Here is a 23,313-nt window from a genome sequence, read left to right as displayed (position 1 = left end):
TTAACAAATCACAATTCAATCACATTATGAACGATTCTAGTATTTCGAATCAGTAAGAGGCTATTATATAATTCATTAAATGAGTAAATTGATTGTGCAAATTTACACATTGATTGCGTAAAACATACTGAATATCTCAAGTTATCATGGTAATTTTGACACCCCCACAAAGCATATCTTTTTTCCCCTCATGTCTCCACCCACTTGAGGTCTCCTGAGGGTCCCTGGAGACCAGTTTGAAAACCCCTGCTCTTGGGTGTCAGCTCTCAGATGGTCAGGTTCAAGTAACACTCCAGATGTTGGGTTAAGGCAGATTAACTAATACCTGAATCTCCCTTTTACTAAAACCATAGATTTGGGACAGTCCAAAGTGATGTGTATCAGTCTAAATAACATTAAAACTTCAGGAAACAGTCATCAAAAGACTGATTGCCAATGGTACTAGTGTGAAGAACAATTTTTTTTTATTATTGACACTTGACTGCTACACCCGAACAGAAGATGGAACATTGCAAAAACGTGTGTTCGTGTAAATATCGAGTTGGGACAGAACAGGATGGTGTAAAGAGATTTAGACATAAACCACATCCTCCACATCTCGTTATCCATGTTCACAGCAGCCTTTTGAAATATAGTTGTGACACCGTGAGAGCCCAAAGACAGAGTTCGGAGATGTTTTTGCTCAGTTGAGGGAAGTGACAACCACACATAACAACAACAAACGAAACGAAGGAACGAACATCACTAATTTGGTTTCTCTGGGGCACCTTTGCATAATCTAAAAAAAGGAACTCAAACACTAAAAAAAAAATGTTTTTCTTGACAAGTTTGTACTTACTAAAAAAAAAGTGGTTACAAGAATTACCACAAAATGAGATTGTGCAGATTAAAACATACGCTGTACTTTACCTGTAATCATTACCTGTGCATCATATATGAGTCTAAATGAATGCAATTAAAAAGGAAATTAATTCTTTAAACCTTGCTAATTATCTTCAAAATAAACTGAGTAAACTCAAGCTAAAAAATGTACTAATAATAATTATATTACAATAATATATACACTACAGTTCAAAAGTTTGAGGTCAGTAAGATAAAAAAAAAAACAAGGATGCAATAAATTGATCAAAATGACACTATATTTTGACACTGCTACAAACAATTTCTGTTTCAAATAAATATTGTTCTTTCTATTCATCAAATAATCCTAAAAAGAATGTACCAGAAAAATATGCAGTACAACTGTTTTCAGTATTGATAATAATATGAAATTTCTTGAGCAGAAAATCAGCATATAAGAATGATTTCTGAAGGATCATGTGACACTGAAGACTGGAGTAATAATGCTGAAAATTTAGCTTTGCCATTACAGGAATAAATTACATTTTAAATGGTATAAAAAAAATAAATAAATAAAAATATATAATATATATATCATAATATATATAATATAGCTTTGCCATTACAGGAATAAATTACATTTTAAATGGTATAAAAAAAAATAAAAAATAAATAATAATAATAATAATAATATAATTTATTTATTTATTTATTTTAAAATATACTTTTGTCATAATATTACTGTTTTCACTGTGTTTTTGATTTTAAAAAAGGGACTTCTTTCAAAAACGTTAAAAAATCTTACCAACCCCAAACTTTTGAATGGTAGTGTATTTATAATAATTACACAATAATAATTACATTACATTATACTATAGAGACTCTGATTGTGACAGTTAAAGTAACAATATCGGCAATGATTTGTAATGTATACAGAACATTATTCATAGCCTTTCAATCCTAGTAATTTGACAAAGAGAACCCTAATATTTGCACATCAAAAACAAATAAGCTGTCAAAAAGAAGGTGTCAATGTCCTGACGAAGACTACAAGTGCTGAACATGTCTGTTTGCATCTCTTTTTCTCTTACTCTTTATCATGCTGACATCATTGGCTCCATCTCCGATGGCGAGTGTGACAGCCTTCTTATGCCGTTTAACCAGTTCCACCACCAGGGCTTTCTGAAGAGGAGTCACTCTGCAGCAGATCACTGCTCGACAAGCACACGCCGTCTCCAAAAACTCGCGCTCCATATCTGCTTCCAATGCATGAGCCTGACCCAGAAAGACAGGAAAATAAAAAAATGACTTAAAACAGACTAAGCTGGTTTGCTGGTCTGTGAGCTGGATTTAGAGGGGTGCCCAGCTAAACCAGTAAAACACCAGCTTGGTCAGCTTAAACCAGCTAAAATATATCTTCTGACTTGAAGTGAATACCATTTATTTGATTTTTAAAAATGGGATCTGAATTAAACCAGTTTTGCTTTAATAACTAAAACTATTAAAATTTGCTTTTGCTTATAAAAATAAAGCTGAAATTAAATAAAAATATATATTAGATATTGTTAGAATATCTAGATGAAACAAAAACTAGAAATGTTGCCTTGGCAACTAACTGAAATAAGATGAAGCACTAAAATGACTAAAACTGAATATAAATTATACTGAAATAATTAACTATAAATATGAAAAAGAAAACAAATAAAAGTGACAAAAGCACATAAAATTACTAAAATGTAAAAAATTTAAATGTAAAATATAAAAATAAAAGCTACATCAAAATAATAAATACTATAATAATATAAAAAACACTGAACTAAACCTAACTAAACTCATTACCTTTTTAAGTAAACTGAAGAACATGAATGAATCTCCTGTTTAAGGGTCTGTTTACACTACAAAAAACTTGAAAACTTTGGACGTGTTTTGGCTGTTCATTTACAGGACAATGGCGTTTGGGGGCCTGAAAAGTTTCAAAGTGCAACTCTCCATGCAAACTACAAAAAAGCAAATTTGTGAAAATGGTGATGTCATGCACATGCATATTACATGCTCTTGTGCTGCTTATCTTTGCTTATTATTTTTATGGAAACCGTGATACATGGTTTTTCATCATTATTGGATGAAATATATAATAAGTTCAAAATAATATTAGGGTGATCTGTTGAACTGATATTCAATTTATTGTAGTAAAAGCGTTATAAATTATATAATTAAAACAATATTATATAGGAATTGTGTGCATGATTTTACCACATTATTTTCTTTCTATTACAAAAATAGAAACTTATCAACACTGTTACTGTTACTTTTATCTAAATTAGGCTGAATTTTCAACCCTGTTACTTGCAACCTCATTTTATTTATATATACTTTTTATTTATATTTTGATATTCCAAATGTTGTTCGTTTGCCAGATGAAAAACTAAATCACAACAAAAGCTCATTTAATGTTAGTAACAGCGCAACTAATAGACTTTCAATATTAAAACATCCACAAGAGGGCTCTGTTGTTTAACTTATAAAGACAGCAGCAGACAGATTGATTTTAGGACTTGATATTGGATACAAACAGTCAAGGTAAGTTAACAAGAAAACACGAATTAAAAAAATATACGAAAATGCAAACACGTTGAAATGATCTGAAGTGATATTCATTACTTCACGGCTGCAAGAATGAAGTCTCTCGAAAAGCACAGTGTCTATATAATACAGTGTTCAGTCTATAGGCGTGTATTGTTATAATACAGCGTTTTTAGTTGTTTTTGCTTCGCGGATCTGTGTAAACAAGGATTGTTTTGACAATGGTGTCATCTGCAAATAAGAATTGCAAAGGATAAACTTTTCCGTCTTTAATACATCGTTGTCGTGTAAACGTAACCTAAAACACTTCCTTCAAATTACATTCCTGAATGCTGCTCCCACCTACCAAGCTGTGTCCACTGATGATGAGGGCGAACTCTCCACTGATTGACTCCAATAATGAGGGGGGCGGAGCCTGAGGAGGGGGACATTTACTCTCATCAGGCATCCTGTTAGCAGCACCACCACCTCCACATCCATTTCCAAAGGCACACGCCCCACCCAATCCCTGAGCTTCAACTTCCTTCCCTCCATCTCTGGTGCGTGATGACTCTAGCATTCTCTCTCTTGCTTTCCTAAAAAATAAAGACACACAGAACAAAACAGGACGACAAAATGAAAAAGCCTTCTGTGAAAAATATGCATCTCTCATATTTCATGAGTTGAAATATTGTACCTCAGTTCTTCGCGTACGCTTTGGACAGTGTGTCCATTTACAATGAAGATCTCCGTCATGTCATCCCTCAGCATCTTACAGGAATAACCAATATTCACTGCAGTCTCTATCACAAAAGGGATGAAAAGACTCATTAAAGTTGTAATTATGTCAAGTAAATAACATTTATTGAGGCCAATCTGCAAGACATTAGAATCCAATGCAGTTCTTACCCTGTTTGTCTCCAGTGAGCACCCAGACCTTGATGTTTGCCAGTGAGAGAATAGCAATGGTTTCAGGAACGCCCTCTTGCAGTTTATCTTCTATAGCCGTGGCCCCCAACAACTATAACAAGTATTAAATAATTGATATTATTAAAAAAAAAATTGTATGGGGAAAAAAAAACTGAATTGGACACACAAACATACCATCATGTCCTGTTCGATCACCTCATAGGCAGCAGCCAGCCGGTCATCCCTGCAGTCTGTGGCTTTATCAGCACCACGGAAATGCTCTGACCACTCCTCCCACTGCTCCTCAGACAGATCCCGATAGGCCACTGCAAGCGTCCGTAACCCGTCACTTGCATACTCCTACATAAACACAACACACATACACAAATCAGTGCAAGATGAATGTCACTTTATAATTATGTTGAATGTATGTTTTGTTGTGAGAACCATTAGATATATTAGATAAACTATTATCAAAAATTAAAAACTTTTTTTTAAAAGATTTGTTGATCTTGTTGTCTTGATAGAAGTCTCATGCCCACCAAGGCTGCATTTATTTGATTAAAAATACAGTTAAAACATGAATATTGTTAATATTATTAAAATATAAAATAATTAATTTCTATTTTATTATATTTTAAAATGTAATTTATTCCTGTGATAGTAAAGCTATATTTTCAGCATCAATACTCTTCGTCTTCAGTGTCACATGATCCTTCAGAAATCATTCTAATATGCTGATTTGCTGCTCAAGAAACATTTCTTATTATTAACAAGGTTTGAAAAAAGTTGTGCTGCTTAATATTTTTATGGAAATCGTGAAACGTTTTTTTTTTGATGGATAGAAAGTTCAAAAAGAATATTACTCTAATCTGTTGAATTCATATTTAATTTATTGTAGTAAAAATATTATAAATTATATAATTAAAATAATATTATACAGGATTTGTGTGATCTTTATTTTCTTTCTATTGCAAAAAATAGAAACTTTTCAACCCTCTTACCTGAAAAAAATTCTATAATTAATATTATGAGAAACAAACAAAACAAACCTCATTTTATTAACACATACTATTTTTATTTATATTTTGATATTCCAAATGTTGTTCGTTTGCTAGACAAATAAATAAATCACAACAAAAGCTCATATAATGTTAGCAACAGTGCAACTAACAAACTTTCAATATTAAAACATCCACAAGAGGGCTCTGTTGTTTAACAGCAACAGACGGTTGGCTTCTCCTTGAGAATAATTTTAGGACTTGATATTGGATACAAACAGTCAAAGTAAGCCAACAAGAAAGCATGAAACAAACAAATACGAAAATGCAAACACTCACATTGAGATGATCTGAAGTGATATTCATTACTTCATGGCTGCAAGGATGAAGTCTCTCGAAAAGCACAGTGTCTGCCCCCTTACAGTACAGACGAATACGACCCTCTGGATTCCTCACTGAGACACACACACACACATTACTAAATTACATATTGTGATTGTGCCTCTGCAGTGATGGCAGAAGCTCTGCTCTTATTATAGCTTCCATTATCTCATAGTCATCTTGTTTTTTTGTTATTTTTTTTTTACCCATATGGCAAATTGTTTTTTCTTTTTCTTTTTTTTAGCAAAATCTAACAAATTGTTTTTGTGGACATTTTTATGTGGAAAAAAATGATTAACAAAACTGATTAGAAAAAATTCTGCAGTGTATTCAATAAATCTCTCACTTCTCCATGTAAACAAACCAAATGGACAGAAATGAAAATATATAAACAAAAATAAAATGCCTGCTGCAATGTAAGCACCACTTACCCAAACATAAGGGCCATAATTCAGCATTATAATAGTGTATGTGACACACACAACACTTTCTGTATTGAATTTAGCGCTAATGCTCCACTTATTTATGATGCCGGACAGGGCAGTATTTATGCTGTATCCAGATTTCTTAGTCCCAAGGGAATTTTACTGGCTCTTTCATTCTTGCACAGTACTAAACCATCTGGCATTACAGCCTAAACAATGTTTAAAAACTGTACACTATGGAGTTTGCCACAGTTAACTGCACAATAAAGTGTTTATTTACATACTTAGATATAGTTTGGGCACAAAAGTTAGTTAAAATCATTTTAAAAGGGAAGTTTTTTCAGATTTATGTGGCAGCTCTTTCATTTTTGTGATATACTGTGCATTTTACAACCATATTCAAATTATTTTTGTTATGTAAGATGCAGGAGAGTGAGTGTGTGCTTGTGTTACCTATAACAGACATTCTTTTGCGGATGTTATTGAAGTCCAGGATGGCGAGGAGCGTGTATGTGACCGCTTTGCCAAGCTCTTGCGTGGTGACTGTGCCGGGTGTGCGAGAGTGGAACACAAAGCCGAAGTTACGTGCAGCTGTTACTAACGCCCCCTCATCTGGAGATTGAGCCTTATACACCAGCTCTCCTTTAGGAAGTGAATGACAGAGAGAATAAGCAAGGGCAGATAATGAGATATAATAATCATATTACAATCCAGAATTGCTCCATCCTAACGACATTAAAGTCAACAGCTTCCTTATTTAACCTTATTTAAACATTTCCATTGGATGAAATAACTGAGTAAGGCAGATAATCGGCTCTTAAAGACTGTTCCAGATCCTTACCCTCGCTCTTCTCCTCACTCATGACAGTGTGGCAGAGAGACAAGACCCGGAAGAATTCATGCACCGCTGGTTCTCCCACCATCACTGCCTCTAGCAGAGACTGATCGTAGAAACAGAAGCCCCGGTCTGCTAAGGGGTTCCAAGCACTGAAGTCCAGGGGCTGGACCCTCTGAGAAATACAGACTATGTTAGCTCTTTGTGTGCAGCAATATTTTAACAATGACAGCATCTTCTTTAATTCCACTAAGTGAATCTGGATTGCACTGACCTTTTGCTGAGTACCCAGAATATCAATCACGTCTCCTTGAAACAAGAGACAGACTGAAATGAGATTTGTAACTCAAATCTAATACAATACAACATATCTGTGTTTGTGACTCTTGTAAGGGATATCGGAGTTCTAGTTTGTTTGTCACGTGTAATTTTGCCTGTGTTTGTATTGGTTTTTCTATGGTTTGAGGTAGTTTCTATGATGGTTAAGTTTCTGTTTCATTCTATGCACCTGTACCTCATTTTCATCGATTAGTTAGCTTGTGTATATTAAGCCCTGTGTTTCTTCAGTTCTTTGTCTGATCTCGCTCATATTTGAGGTTGATTCTGATTGTATTTTGCCAAAGTCTATGCATTCTGATGGTGTTTCTTTGTTTTGATTTAATAAACTTAACTGCTGCAATTAGATCCTTCTCACCTCATCTTTTAATTCAATCTCAGCATGACAACTATACTGTATGTTTTAAATCTGCAACCTTTTTTTCATTATTATGATTATTATATTTGATTGTTTTTTTTTTCTATTTTTATAATACAACTTCAGTTATTTCAATACCACAAAAATCTGATTTTAAAATAGATACAATTTTTGCAAATTGTTGCAAATCTGCAACTCTGCTAAACTATATTAGCATAGCTTTTTATTTGATTAATTATTATTATTTGTTTTATTTTTAATTATATTTTAATTTTAAATATCAAATTATTGTTATTATTACTGTTGTTGCTGATTTACTTTTTAATAATTATTTAAATCTTTATCACTTAGGGCTGCACGATTATTCGTATTTTAATCGCGATAACGATTTCTGCTTCTCTCGATAAATAGAAAATAATCATCATGATATTTGCCCCGCTGATTATCTGTCCTCAAAACATATTTTTATTTTGACTTTCCATTATCTTGCATTGGTAACAAACCTCCACTATCTTTCCTGCTTGGGGTTGCCAGATGTCAAAAAAATAAATCCTCTAAACAGGTTTTTTTTCTTAATCTTCTCAACCTGGCAACCATGCGTATGCGCCAAAGACTATAGAATAACACAAGACATGTCACTCGTATTTAGGGCTGGGCGATATATCGCATGTGATTGTCACGTGCAATACACGCAATATCGCGTTCATTATCGAAGGTGATTCATCTGCGATATGAATGCGATATTGCGTAGCTTGTCAGTGAACTACAGCTCTGTCTATTAAATGCCGCTCCATTTGAAAGCAGGTGATGGCGATTTCGCGGTAATCAGGGAACCGGATTTACTGACGAAATGCGCGTGACAATCGCATGCGATATATTTTTTTTGAAGAATATATCGCATGCAATTGTTTTGAATGGGAGAAATTGTAACACGCAATATGGCGGAATAAGTCCCGCCTTCAAAATAAGACCCAATCGCTGACTGGTAAAGTCATCGCGTTACTGCAGCATCCGTTAGAAGCACTGGTTTCTATAGAAACAGTCAGACGCACGCCTCAGAAATGAAGCACAAGAGAGGCACATGCATTTAGGTCTGCGCATGCGCATTACCTTGATCCAGCCTAAAAAATACATTTTTTTTGTCATGATTCGAGCGTTTGGAAAAAAAATTATGAGACAGTTGTTGTCAGAATTCCTTGGTGATTTCAAATATGAAATTTAATCGAAAGCTTGGCAAACAGCTTTGGAGAATTTGATGTTTCCCCATTCAAAGAGATAGGAGCTGCATGGATGCCCAGGATGCCCGAGAGGCGTTTCAAAGATGGCCGCCGAGTGAAATGACTTGTCTTAAAGGGACTGGTATGCGCTCTCAAAAAAGCGCTGATGATCTGACAACACCGACACGTATAGTTAAGAGATGTTCATTGTGAAATTCTGCTCCAATGCAAGTGTCATATAGCCAGTTTTACTTCAACTAAAATCAGCAAGCGAACCTTCTTTTGACAAACTTTAATAAATACAAACAAGAATCTTGACCTCATTATTTGCGATCATGGTTGGTAAATAAATGCAGTCCATGCAACCTCTGTGCTTTAATACAGAGTAAACAGTATTTACTATGTGAACAGAGTAGGAGAATGAAGAGAAGAAATTGTTGAATAAAGTCAGTTTTTTTTTTTTTTGTGCACAAAAAGTATTTTCTCGTTTCATAACATTCAGGTTGAAGCACTTGAGTCACGTGGACTATTTTAACGATGTCTTTACTATTAGAAAGGGCCTTGAAAGTGGTAATAACATTGCAGTTTATCGCAGGTCAGAAAGCTCTCGGATTTAATCAAAAATATCTTAATATGTGTTCCAAAAAAGATGAACGAAGGTCTTACGGGTGTAGAACGACATGAGAAGTTTTCAGAATTTTCATTTTTGGGTGAATTAACCATTTAACCTCACTGATCGTTTTATCTGTTCATATCATGCCCATTTAGTTGTGTAAAAGCAAGGTAACAGCCATTATCACAATATAAACCCCTTCAAGATGATACAAGACTGATACTGATAATGACTAGCTATTTGCACATTATACCTCTGATATAAGGGCAAGTATTGTGTGTTCCTCACCATATGCATGACCATTGATGGAGCACTTGTTGAAGGTCATGATGTTCTGGGTGAGGGTTCCTGTCTTGTCACTGAAGATGTACTCCACCTGTCCCAGCTCTTCATTTAGTGTGGTGGTCCGGGCCTCTGCTGCTGTGTTACTACGGCTGCAGAACATCCGCCGGTCCCAATTAATGAAGTAACTGTGACCCAGACGAATCACCTCCACACTAAAAGATTCAGACAAATGGAAATAGAAACAAACAAAGGGTTATCACAATGCAAATGTGACATACTTTCCTGTAGAAACACTCAAAATGACTGCAAACTTCTGTAACATGTCAAACTCACAACAAAACATAACAGACACACAAAAATTTACATAGATTTCCTGTTCTACAGACATAGGCTATTTAGCGCGCAGCTGAGACAGACAATAGCACAACAGTCTGTCTGACCATTAAAAGCAAGATTTAATCATATTAATTTATCACAAATCTCATTGAAAATGCACAAACAGACTATGAGTATGTGTGTGCTGTGCCATGGTGCTGCTCAGTGCCACGCTGCAGTTCTTCCTATATGAGTCTGCACCAGTCAGAGGTGGGTTACATTTACTGGACCACACAGCAGAGTTAGTGCTCATTCAGAGAGCTGGTTCACAAGGGTTCGGATCAGGACTTTAGTGGTGTTATGTGGACTATGTTATACGGGAGGCTGCTATGTCAAAGAGAGAAAAAAGGGGGAGTCTATGGGCTCTATCTCTTACCTGTTAGGGAAAGTCTGAGGAAACATGAAAACAACAAAAAAAAAATCAAAATAAAATAAACAGAACAATACATAAAGGATGTATTATGAATAAATTGAACCAAAAAAAAAAAAATCTAGAGAAATAGACTTGTTGGCCATTTTCATAAATATGATATACTTTGGTGACTCAAGACTTTTTAATGAGCAAGAGCAAAATATCAAGTATTATCTTATATAAAATTAACCGAGTATGAAAACTAGTCCTAAACCCCCTTAAAATTCTGATTTTGGCCTGTCACAGAGGTCTTGACCTTGTAGACAGTCTCCAATGACTAAAATCATAAAACTCAAGTGTTGTTTTAGTATTTATATACTATTACAGTTTATATTTTTTAATTTTAGTAAAATTTTTAGTCATTTTGTTATGATGTTTATTTATTTTAAATATTATTTTATAATATTTTTTTTTTTTAGTTAGCAATTTTAATGCTTCATTTTAAACGCATTTATACGGAATAGGATTAGGGCTAAGCAATAATAAAAAAATAAAACCATCTCGAGATTAAAGTTGTTAAATTTCGAGAAAAAAGTTGAGATAAAATGTTGAGAATAAACTTGTTAAATTATGAGAAAAAACTTGTTAAATTTCAAGAAAAAAGTCGAGATGAAATGTTGAGAATAAACTCATTAAATTACGAGAAAAAAATCGTTAAATTTCGAGAAAAAAGTCTAAATAAAATGTTGAGAATAAACTCGTTAAATTTCGAGAAAAAAAAATCGTTAAATTTCGAGGAAAAAGTCGAGATAAAATGTTGAGAATAAACTCGTTAAATTACGAGAAAAAATTCGTTAATTTCAAGAAAAAAGTCGAGATAAAATGTTGAGAATAAACTCGTTAAATTACGAGAAAAAAATCGTTAAATTTCAAGAAAAAAGTCGAGATAAAATGTTGAGAATAAACTCATTAAATTACGAGAAAAAAATCGTTAAATTTCAAGAAAAAAGTCGAGATAAAATGTTGAGAATAAACTCGTTAAATTTCGAGAAAAAATTTGTTAATTTCGAGAAAAAAGTCGAAATAAAATGTTGAGAATAAACTTGTTAAATTACGAGAATTATATTTCAGTTATATGAAATTATATTATTTATATTAATTATATGAAATTATATTTCAGTTAGTTGCCGAGGTAAAATTCATATAGTTTTATTTTTTTCATCTAATATTTATATTTTATTTAAGCTTTATTACAGTTAACAAAATTGTTTTTAATATCTTTAGTTATCGGTAATAACCCTGATAAAACAAATAAATATAAAAAATTTTTCAAAATGTAATAACTAATTTGAATGAAGAAAAAATGTAATGCTTTGCTCTGTTTATCTCTAGAAAATTGCAAAATCACACAAACGTCACAATCATAGTTGACAAACCTCATATAAAATAAAAACAGAATAAAACAGCTTAAATAAATTTAAGGTTTAAGCACCACCTTTCACTGACCATTTGTTTAAAACATTTTCTTTTGTGCGTTTCAGGCCATTTCCATATTTTCATTTCCAGATTATTCATAACTTTCTCCCTTCATTACATCCTTCATCTCTCCACATCTTGCTCTCTCTCACCTGACATAGAGAGAGATGGGCACGACTGTGTTGAGGATGATGACATAGGACCAGAAGGACAGGAAGGCAGAGAACAGGAAGTTGTCCACTGGAGGGTCCCAGGGTAGGAAACTTTGGAACAGAGCACCCACTTCTTTTTCCCAAACTGCATTTCCTATGGCCAAGATCACTCCCATACACACCAGAAACCCAAAAATCTGAGGAGGGGAAAATGATCTAATTATTGAGTTGTGTGCCTGTTTATTTACATTCAAAACATTAATTGGCAGAGTATGTGCCGTATACAAATTTTGGTACTCAAATCTTTACACATTCAGCAAAGGTTTGTAGGAGAGCGTGTGTTTGTCAACAGTTTCTCACCCAGAGCACCAGTGTATTCATCAATCTGTCTATACTGGTCCGCTTGAACTTAGTCCGTCCGCTGTTCTGCATCAGCTTGGTGTCAGGACCTGAGATGTACCATTATGACAGGTTAAAATGAAAACTAATCTCACACACACGCACACACACACACACACACACACACACACACACACACACACACACACACACACACACACACACACACACACACCAACCTGCGAAAATAACAAGGCCATAGCAGCTTTCCGTGTTGCGCAGTACGCAGCCTCGGAGCAGCATGTTCTGGTTGCTGAGGGGGTATTTACAGTCTTTCCAGTACAGAGTCCCACAGAAACGGTCAAGCTTGTTGTTCGGAGGCTCACACACCACTTCTCCTGCAGATACACACAGTGCAAGAGAGAGAGAGAAGAAAATATGAGGTCACACATAATGAAAATATTGAAACAGTACCACATTATGTAATATGTGTCATGACCAACTGTTCAGCATCCTGGGCCTTGGTACAACTGTGAGCTTTGGAATTTTTTATTGTTCTTTAAAAACAGGAAGCGTGGGTGGTCTGTGCTGACACAGGTTTGATGGCTTGAGTGTGTGTGCGTGGCAGAAAGCTGTGCTGGGTGTTAAAGAAATGTTGCTGAGAAACTGTCCACCACATACACTGCTTTCCTCACACTTTGACTCAGTATATTTTTCCTCTCTCTCTTTTTCTAGTACACTACCTCACAGTGGGGCAAAACAGTTGAGGCACTTTTGCATTTTTAGTGCATTTATAATTTATTTTATTTAATAATACAAGTTTTGTTTTATTATTTTATGTTATTAATTATGCAATTCATCAAATGATGGTGCAGTGGTGCTAGTAAAGTTTGCTCAATCACTGCAGTCTGCTGAATTTGTCACAATCAAGCTTCAACCACACATGAGTTCGTGCTGTTACCTGATTTGCATAATTATTTTAGTAAATCTGTGCTAACACAACACAGACAGTACATGCAAATATACAGAGCTATCAGTGAGTGCGATTCATACTGGAATGCCCCTCTGAAAATATGCAATTCCTTTTATTGCCTTTCTATTCTTATTCCATGCACTTCTACAAATCTGAAACATACTGTACACAAACATATTCTCTCATTTATCAGTTCACAAGATTGCTCATCTCTCTCTTTCTCTTACTAATTCTTTTCTATTTCCACTCTCACTCTCTATCTCCACTATTTTCACATCTAACTGGAGTGCATTCAATACCAAATAACATACCATCAAACTGGGCCAGGTTATTAGGATCTCCTAGGTCTGAGGTAACAGACAAAGACTGACGCACCTTCATGTTTGTCTCGCTGTGACAGAAAAACAAAGATATTTTTTTTGTATTGAGTCGCAATGTAAACATGAAATCATGACATCAACAGGACAAATTCAAGAAATAAACACAAGTCTTACCCATCCAGTTCTGCAGTTTCAATGTAACAGAGGCCATGTGGTTCACTGCTGGACAACAGGAGCAGGTCAGCCTGCAACAGATATACGGTATTACAACATTCTATTAAAACTATTAAAACATTTTTTTAATTGAAATAAAGCTGAAATAAAATAAAATATTAGATAAAAAACTAACCCTAACTGTAAAAATGAAATAAGCCTAAATAACAACTAATAAAAATAACAAAATTACTAAATATGTAAGTAAAATTAAAACTTTGTACAAGTATAAAACAAAAGCCAATTCAAAATATTAATAAAAACTACAACAGTATATAAATAATACTAAAATAACACTGGCATACAGTGAGATCAAAAGTGCAATTAGCATATTAACATATCTAGATATAACACATCTAAGCTGCTGTGTATCCTCGGGAGACAGAGTTACATAACCAGCGGCATTATCAGCGAATCAGACCTTGGCTACTGGATCAATATCACAGTGCGGTATTCAAGAGCAAATGCATCAGACACTTTAAGTGCGCACATGACCATGAATTACTGAAAGCAAGGTCTGGGACTGCTGAGCTAGTAAAGTGTCTTTTTATTTTAATAAACCATGTTTAATTAATTAAGGAAGGACTATAGAGGAAAACTCACTGCCACAAACTGATTGTTCTCCAGTTTGATGATGTCACCCACTCTGACATTCAACCATTTCTCCTTCTGGAGACTGAGAAAGTGAAAAAAGTGCTTTGTGATTGTTGGAAAAATGCTATATAATTGTTGTAATGTTATTTTATATATATACACACAAAAATACTATGTATGTATGCATGTATATATGTATGTATATATATAAATATATATATATACATATATATATATATATATATATATATATATATATATATATATATATATATATATATATATATATATATATATATATATATATATAGTATTTTTGTGAATAAACCTAATATTAATTTACAATTTACTTGTATTATGTATACTAAAATACATAATACATACTTTTATGTTCACTACCTTTTGTGCAACAGCTCAGTCACATTTATATTTTCTTAGCAGATTTTCTTGTAAACACAATGTAAAAGGAAGTGTGTATATTAATATAAGACTCACATGCCACCGATGAGGACCTGAGACTGACGGTTATTCACCTGGTTGTCACTCTTGTGACGAAACTGTGGGAGAAACAGAGATGTGTGTGAAATGTGTGTGTCTGACTGTTTTTCGTGTGGTAGTTGTGGTGTGTTAGGTGATTTTATCAATGTTACAATATTTCTGTGTGGAGGGGAGTTTGGCAGTTACAGTAAGTTACTGTATTTGTGTGTGTGTGTGTGTGTGTGTGTGTGTGTGTGTGTGTGTGTGTGTGTGTGTGTGTGTGTGTGTGTGTGTGTGTGTGTGTGTGTGTGTGTGTGTGTGTGTGTGTGTGTGTGTGTGTGTGTGTGTGTGTGTGTGTGTGTGTGAAAGACTCACATAGTCATCGGTGGCATCTTTGACTGCAGTGATGCTCAGTACCAGCACTAAAGGCACAATGGTGGTGAACCAAGACAATGAGGAAATCTGGGGAATCAACTGAGACAAAAACATACACACAATTATTTTTAGGCATTTGTAACACACTTGGTAACACATCACCTAGCAACAGTAATTAGTGAGAACATTAGTGTTAATGGGTGTCCATGTGCTGCTAACTACAGCCTTTAGGCCTAGATTAATATATCGCCATGAATGGACCTTACTGTTTTATCTGCACATAATCAGCATTCATAATAAACATTTACTTGGAGCACATACCTGCAGTATGAGAAGAAACAGAAAGTAAGTATTGGCAACTTCCTGGAACTGCTCAAACAGGTTGACTGGTAGGAAGGTGACGATGTTGTACTTTGAGGTCATGATGCAGTTGTTCTGCGGACAGGGAAAGAGATGAAGGGAGTTGGATAGGCAGAAGATAAATGTACGTTTGAGTCATATTTAAGCTGTACAGGTTGAATGTGTGACTTACAGCATACTGGAACTTCTCATTGTACTCTCTATCGTTGGCTCGGACTCTCCTTTCCTCCTCTGTGAAGAAAAGAAAACATTCGATGTAAAAACAGGCTGAAATATCTAAAATAAAAAATAAAGGCTGATGAAAGATACATTTAAAGTGGACATTACAAAAGTGTCTTGAATCTTTTTCCTTTTAAATATGTCTGACATATTTCCTCAGTTTCAACAAAGTGATTTGCTTTAATACTAACCCTCATGTCGTTCCACACCTGTAAGACCTTCATTCATCTTTGGAACACAAATTAAGATATTTTTGATGAAATCCAAGGGTATCTGAACGGCACATAGGCAGCAACGTCATTGCATCTTCTGAGGTCCAGAAAGGTAGTAAAAACATTGTTAAAAAAGTCAACGTGACTACAGTGGTTCAACCTTAATAAATATGATATGAAGCGTTGTTTACATCTGAACGCCAGCTCATTATTGGCCGGCTCCTGCGTCAGCATCACACGGATGCGTCGTGGTGCTCAAATGTTCCGCTTTGGCCAATACTGAGTTGGTGTTCGGACGTAAACAAGGAAGCCTGCACTGAGGTCACAACGCCAACTATGTATGACAATGGTTCAAATTGTTGAATAAAGTCGTTATTTTTGTTTTGTCTCTGTGCACGAAAAGCATTCTTGTCACTTCATGACATTAAAGGATTAGTTCACTTTCAAATAAACTTTTCCTGATAATTTCTCACCCCCATGTCATCCAAGATGTTCATGTCTTTCTTTCTTCAGTCTTTCTTTCTTTAAAGAAATTAAGGTTTTTGATGAAAACATTCCAGAATTTTTCTCCATATAGTGGACTTCAATGGAGCCCAAACGATTGAAGGTCAAAATTACAGTTTACAGCGATCCCAGACGAGAAGGTTTCTCTTATCTAGAGAAACCAATCGCTCATTTTCTAAAAAAAAAAAAATGCGTTTTAACCATAAAGGCTCATCTTGAACTAGCTCTCTTTTTCTTCTTCTCTGTTTGAATTCCAGCAGTGTAGACACTGCTAAGTGTATTACTGCCCTCCACAGGTCAAAGTTTGAACTAAATTGTCATATACAATATGCTAGTGCAAGTATATAACAGTTCAAACTTTGGCAGTAATACACTTAGAAATGTCTACACTGCCGGAATTCAAATAGAGAAGAAGAAAAAGAGAGCTAGTTCAAGATGAGAATTTCTGGTTAAAACTAAAATAAACTAAAACTAAAATAAATTTTTTGAACTTTTTTTTAGAAAATGAGCGATGGTTTCTCCAGATAAGACCCTTATTCCTCTTCTGGGATTGTGTAGAACGTTTTGAAGCTGCATCGAAGCTGTAATTTTGACCTTCAACTGTTTGGGCTCCATTGAAGTCCACTATATGGAGAAAAATCCTAGAATGTTTTCATCAAAAACCTTAATTTCTTTTCGACTGAAGAAAGAAAGACATGAACATCTTGGATGATGTTAAATTATCAGGAAATTTTAATTTAAAAGTGAACTAATCCTTTAAGGTTATACCACTGCAGTCACAATGACTATTTTTATGATGTCTATACTACCTTTCTGGACTTCAAAAGGTGCAATGACAATACTGCCTATGTGTGGATCAGATACCCTCGGATTTCATCAAAAATATCTTAATTTGTGTTCCAAAGATGAATGAAGGTTTTACAGTTGTGGAAAGACAAGAAAAATTTTATTTTTTTGGGTGAACTAACCCTTTAAGGCGCCATTCCACGTACTATATTGCACATATTACAAATCAATGTACCTGGAATGTTGAGTTGTTACGCTATATTAACATTAAGAAACCTGGCCATATTTACTTTGTTGCAAAGTTACAAATAAACACTCATAGGATGTTGATAAAAACAGGTTAAAATAATGTTGAAGGAACATTACGCTAACCTTAAAATAATGTTCCACTATCATTTTCATGTTTTTACAACATTTTAAATCACTGTTCCCACAACCAAAAATAAGATGTTTGGAAAACGATCCTAAATTATAAATTTGTTAACAGGGTTGAAATTTTGCTAATGTCCCTCATCTGAATCTTCTGAAATGCTTAAAAAGAATTGAAACAGAAACAGAACATTTAAAAAGGTTGTGAATGTGTGAGATTCCATGGATAACAATCAACACATGAAAAATGCACTTTAGGTTTGCTGAGGAAAAATTCAGTTATTCAGTGTGAAAAGAAGCACGTTGGTCACTACTACAGCCATAAAAGTCAGACTCTCAAAGACATCATCCAGTGAGAGTGGCATACAGTGACTTTCAGTTCCTCACGAGACAAAGTATACGGTCAAAGGGTTGTGTCAATGCTAAACACCAACTTTCATCAAGTGAGACCAAGCTGTGGTTGCTAAGTCGAGCATAAAACAAAAGGAAGAAGGAACCAATGGCTAATTGTAGTGTGACAGAATAATTTCTGCATGATGAGGCTGAAAACAGGTCTAACTGTGACAGAATAGACTGTGGTTAGCATTTAGTCATAAACCTTAGTTTTCACTTCTGTTGAAAGCGTGACTCACAGTTTCAGAAGCTCACATTAAGCCCTTAACACCTGTTTACAGCCAGACTGACATACACGATACAAAAACACACAGTAGTGTGTAGTAAACAGCTTGTTTCTGAGAAAAGCTCTTTTTCTTTTGGTTCTCTCCTATTTTGACAGAAATTGTAGAAAATGTCTTTGTCAGATTCACTTCACTATGCATCTATCACATCCTGTGCTCACAGCTGCACAGTTATTTTTGTGTTAGGTAATGGCCACTCCATGTGACAGACTGTCTGTATGCGAGTGTGTGTGTGTCTATGTCATCACATCATATTATCCATGGGTGACTTGCTGCATCTTAGTGGAGGAGGACGTTCCATTGCTCTAGTCTGCTGAAAAGATCATAGACCAGCTCCTCTCAAGACAAAAAAACACCGAAACTCACTCTTATCTCTCATCTCTTCTTAACCCTCAACAAAACCTTTCACTCTGATAGTTTTCAAGTAGCTTGCAGATAAAGATACACTGAAGCATTTGGTTGATCTGATTTCACTCTGTGCTGCTGTAATATTGATGGGAATCATCTTCTTCTTCTTCAAAAAAGAAGACTGACCTCATTTAATTGCTGCATGAGAGAAAGAGGTGTGCTGAATGGCCAAGAGCTGCATCTGCACCATTTACTGTATGTTTGCATCAAAAGGTCAAACCCATAAACCCATGCACGCAAACAGATATAGCCAGTCTGTAGTCTGTTTCCTCCTGCACTGAGCCCCTCACACCTGCTCTGGTCCTCAGCTCAGTCACTAAGACTCTCACGGCCTGTGGTTTCCTGTGTTAAGATAGCTTGGCGCTCTCATATGTAACCCCTATAATGTCCGGTTTATATGCACTGCCCACATAGCAAACACACAGCGATTACACACACGTTAAAACAACCTTATCCTGCCAAAAAAAATAAAAAAATAAAAATAAATCTCTACACATCAGAAAAAAAACGAACATTTAGCTTGTCACGGGGGCAGTACCCTTAAAGGTGCCCTAGAATTAAATATTGAATTTATCTAGGCATAGTTGAATAACAAGAGTTCAGTACATGGAAAAGATATACACTGAGTTTCAAACTCCATTGTTTCCTCCTTCTTATATAAATCTCATTTGTTTAAAATACCTCCAAAGAACAGGCGAATCTCAACATAACACCGACTGTTACGTAACAGTCGGATTCATTAATATGCACGCCCCCAATATTTGCATATGCCAGCCCATTTTCAAGCTATTAGACAGGGGCAAAACGTCTGGATGTGCACAGCTGAATCATCAGACTAGGTAAGCAAGCAAGGACAATAGCGAAAAATGGCAGATGGAGCAATAATAACTGACATGATCCATGATATTATGATATTTTTAGTGATATTTGTGAATTGTCTTTCTAAATGTTTCGTTAGCATGTTGCTAATGTACTGTTAAATGTGGTTAAAGTTACCATTGTTTATTACTGTATTCACGGAGACAAGAGCCATTGCTATTTTCATTTTTAAACACTTGCAGTCTGTATAATTCATACGCACAAAGTCATATTTATAAAGAAAATATGACTAGAAACACACTGCTAGATTATGAATACTTTTTTTCAAAAAATAAACATTTAAAAGGAATAACTGCATGAGGTGAAGCCTCATGATTTGGGCATCTAAGACAGATTTGGAGAAAAATATGTCATCTTTCACTGTTAGTTAGACATGTTTGTGACAGCTGATTAAATGACCATTGCAATCAAATTTCACCTCCAATGTAATTCTGGCAGTGTCAGAAGTTGTGACTTCTACAACAACCATCAAATCAAAAACCAATCGGAGCGCAGATCCTGATGACGCAATTAGTGAGACAACAACAAACCACAACTTGTTCCATATACATGTCTTTGTTTATTTTTTTCCAGTTTTCTTTTTTAAGAAAAGCCATGATGCAACCCTTGTGATACTTGCTTACCAATCGAGTAAAAAAAAACAAAAAAACAAAAAACAAGAAAATCTCTATCTGTCCTTTCAGCTGTTCGTACACCATCTCCTTCCTGTCTCATCACTCCCTCATTATGTACTCATCCCCTATCATTTTGCTTTCTTCTTCTTCTTCCTCAAGGTCACATCTTTCTTTTCCCTTGCTCGTGGCTATCTGTTGTACCCTCTGCCTCTCTGTTATCAATTCTGATGGAAAGCAACACTGCTGTTGCCAGAGTCTGAGAGTGCATTGCCTGCCTATTGGCTGCCGATGACATAATGGCTTTAGCCATCGGAGAGTCTGGTTCCATCCGGACAGCACCTCAGCAAACTGGGCCATTAAGCACTTTTAACACAGCGCCCTTACTAATACAGCCAAGGACAAGCAAGAGACGCAGTGAAACGTTGCTTGTGTGATGTTTCTCAAAAAACAGTCATTGACAGAGAAGGAGCAGTTATCGCTGTGATTCAGCATTACTGCCAAGGACATCCGTTACGCTAACTCACAAATCTCTGCAAATTCAAACAGACCAGCAAGTTATGGATGTGCAATGTTGCAGTATAACAGTATGTCTTGTGTTAGCCAGTGGTGCATAGATTGACTGTTTTCTTAAAGTCACTGTGATTGACATTATGCTCATTTTTAACAGTATCTATTATTAATTTATTCAAAACAACAACAACAACATTAAATACATGTTGAATACACTTTTTTTTTCTATGATAAGCACCGTTTCTGTTATAAGCATACATAATTAAAATTAAATATTTTTTTGGCATAAACATTTATTCTGATTATTTTCACAAAACTGCTTAATCTCTTATGCTCACCAAGGCTGAATTTATTTGATGGAAGATACAGTAAAACAGTAATATTGTGAAATATTATTACAAATTAAAAGTAATTGTAAATTATTACAATTGTTTTCTATTTCAATATATTTAAAAATGTAATTTATTCCTGCCATTACTCCATGCCTGATATAAAAGAACACAATTCCTATCAAAGGGAAACTTTCAGTCAGGTCTCAAAAACAACACACTTTTAATCAACGTGTCAAAGCAGCACTAAAGCACAATTGAAGTGCCTGTTGTCTGCACCGTTTCAAAGCATTCGTCTCATTTAACGTCTTAAAGAGACAAGCCACGGGCTCAAATTAGCCTCAAAGTGGGTGAGCTAATTGCTACTGTACTCCAACCTTTCTGCACACACAGCAGAGGAATGAGCCAAATATATAACTCCATCCTTAACAGAGGCAAAATACTCGCTAATGCATTCACGTAAATTGGTTGCATTTGCCTAAAGAGGTGTTTGTTATTGTCTTTATTTACTTCTAAACATTCTTCAGTCTTCCTTAAAGTAAGGTTCTTCTGGTGTGTATGGTGAGGGAAAGTTTCCTATGCTGCACACTAATGCCAAAACATATGCTGAGCCATCATAAGGCATTTTTTCATCTGATAAAATATGCACATGACCTTCACATGAACCTTCATTTCATCTCAGTCTCTGCATCATTTGCTTGCTTTTGCCCTCTCTCCTCTTGCAGTCTGCTCCCATTTCCCCATTGCTTCTTTGCCATGTGCCTTCATATGCCCAGCTGGCTGACTCATCTATCCCTCCATCTCATGCCAACCTATTTCTTCTTTCCTTAGCTGCACTGACCAAAACCGTCCAGCCAAACCACCAATATAAAGTGAAAAACAAAACAAAAAAGACGTGATGTGTAGCAAAGTATGGTGTCCCTGTCCCATACTCGGAATTTGAGCTCTGAAATTTCATACTCTGAAATTTCACCCATCCAAGTGCAGACACACAGCAGTGAGTACTGAACACTCACACCGTGAACACACGCCTGGAGAAGCAGGCAGCCATTTTTGCTGCGTCGCCCAGGGAGCGATTGGAGGTTAGGTGCCTTGCTCAGTTGTGGGTAATGAGAGTGAAAGAGAGCGCTGTTTATTCACTCCCTCCACCCTTTCCTGCCTGTACTGAGACCTGAAACCGAGACTTTCGGTTTACAAGTCCGACTCTCAAACCATTAGGCTACAACTGCCCCACAATATGACCGTCTATGAGTAAGTTAGCAGACTCTCAGAGTCAAGGAATTACTGGGGTTCACATGAGGACAGGCTTAACACCCACTGACTGCAACTATGAACATTTCACTCCAGATAAAAAAACAAATGCATTCAGTATAGCAAAAGGCAAATACATGTTCCTTGAGGCTGTTTTAGATGTGTGTGTGCATATGAAAATATATGAAGCACTTGGACAACTGCACTTACAACAAACAAGTTTGCACTCAAACACACTGGAGAAGACACAGAATGTATAATTAAAATATAAAAATAATTAAGGCATAACATTTTTTTTTTTCAGTATATCATAAAAGTGTGATTTATAGTATGTGCTGCATGCAAGTTCTTCTAGCTGACTGAAAGTATTTTACAGCACTTATTCTTTCACAAGGATAAGTTCGACGATTTTCAACCAGCTTTGCACATTCACAATGTAGGTAGCATATGGAAATAAACAATATACTCTTTCGTCATGCTTCCTGCACCCAGATATCCCCATTTACAGTATTTCTCAGTGAATGTCTGCCGGATGATGAAAACTGCATCATTTTGCATCATCTGGTGGACTTTCCACAGTTCCAGGGCGAAATTCTCCATTTCTGAGAACAGAGAGTGCCACCATCAACAGAGAACGCCACAGCCTTTATTCTCTGCTTTCTCTAGTCAGTTTTTCACATTTATAATGCATAGAAAGCCACATTTTATTAAAAGCCAATCTTGCTAGTAGTGAATTCCCCCTTTAAGCCCTTGTCGTTATAATAATTATGCAATACATTCATATACA

General features: G+C 35.4%; 1 protein-coding gene across 5 annotated transcripts in view; it reads right to left on the bottom strand.

Moving 5' to 3' along the window:
* Window positions 1-23,313, bottom strand: part of atp8b2 (ATPase phospholipid transporting 8B2) — a 44,762-nt gene that overhangs the window by 9,542 nt on the left and 11,907 nt on the right. For all 5 annotated transcript variants that reach the window (XR_010896735.1, XM_067404557.1, XM_067404566.1 and 2 more), the window contains 20 exons: window positions 15,941-15,999; window positions 15,730-15,843; window positions 15,409-15,507; window positions 15,052-15,113; window positions 14,566-14,638; window positions 13,924-13,994; window positions 13,741-13,820; window positions 12,696-12,854; window positions 12,478-12,566; window positions 12,118-12,314; window positions 9,766-9,974; window positions 7,228-7,262; window positions 6,960-7,128; window positions 6,572-6,760; window positions 5,652-5,767; window positions 4,507-4,671; window positions 4,312-4,423; window positions 4,100-4,205; window positions 3,770-3,998; window positions 1,932-2,115 (listed from right to left, as the gene is read on the bottom strand). Coding sequence is in view for 4 of the 5 variants with exons in the window: in XM_067404557.1 (XP_067260658.1) it covers window positions 1,932-2,115; window positions 3,770-3,998; window positions 4,100-4,205; window positions 4,312-4,423; window positions 4,507-4,671; window positions 5,652-5,767; window positions 6,572-6,760; window positions 6,960-7,128; window positions 7,228-7,262; window positions 9,766-9,974; window positions 12,118-12,314; window positions 12,478-12,566; window positions 12,696-12,854; window positions 13,741-13,820; window positions 13,924-13,994; window positions 14,566-14,638; window positions 15,052-15,113; window positions 15,409-15,507; window positions 15,730-15,843; window positions 15,941-15,999 (2,517 nt within the window). In the remaining variant the exon portion in view is untranslated. The remainder of the gene's footprint in view (window positions 1-1,931; window positions 2,116-3,769; window positions 3,999-4,099; window positions 4,206-4,311; window positions 4,424-4,506; window positions 4,672-5,651; window positions 5,768-6,571; window positions 6,761-6,959; window positions 7,129-7,227; window positions 7,263-9,765; window positions 9,975-12,117; window positions 12,315-12,477; window positions 12,567-12,695; window positions 12,855-13,740; window positions 13,821-13,923; window positions 13,995-14,565; window positions 14,639-15,051; window positions 15,114-15,408; window positions 15,508-15,729; window positions 15,844-15,940; window positions 16,000-23,313) is intronic.

This window comes from Chanodichthys erythropterus, chromosome 2 (genome assembly GCF_024489055.1).
Source record: "Chanodichthys erythropterus isolate Z2021 chromosome 2, ASM2448905v1, whole genome shotgun sequence".
NCBI classification, from domain to species: Eukaryota; Metazoa; Chordata; class Actinopteri; order Cypriniformes; family Xenocyprididae; genus Chanodichthys; species Chanodichthys erythropterus.
The sequence above is the reverse complement of the archived record's forward strand: the minus strand, read 5'-3'. Positions and strand labels throughout refer to the sequence as shown.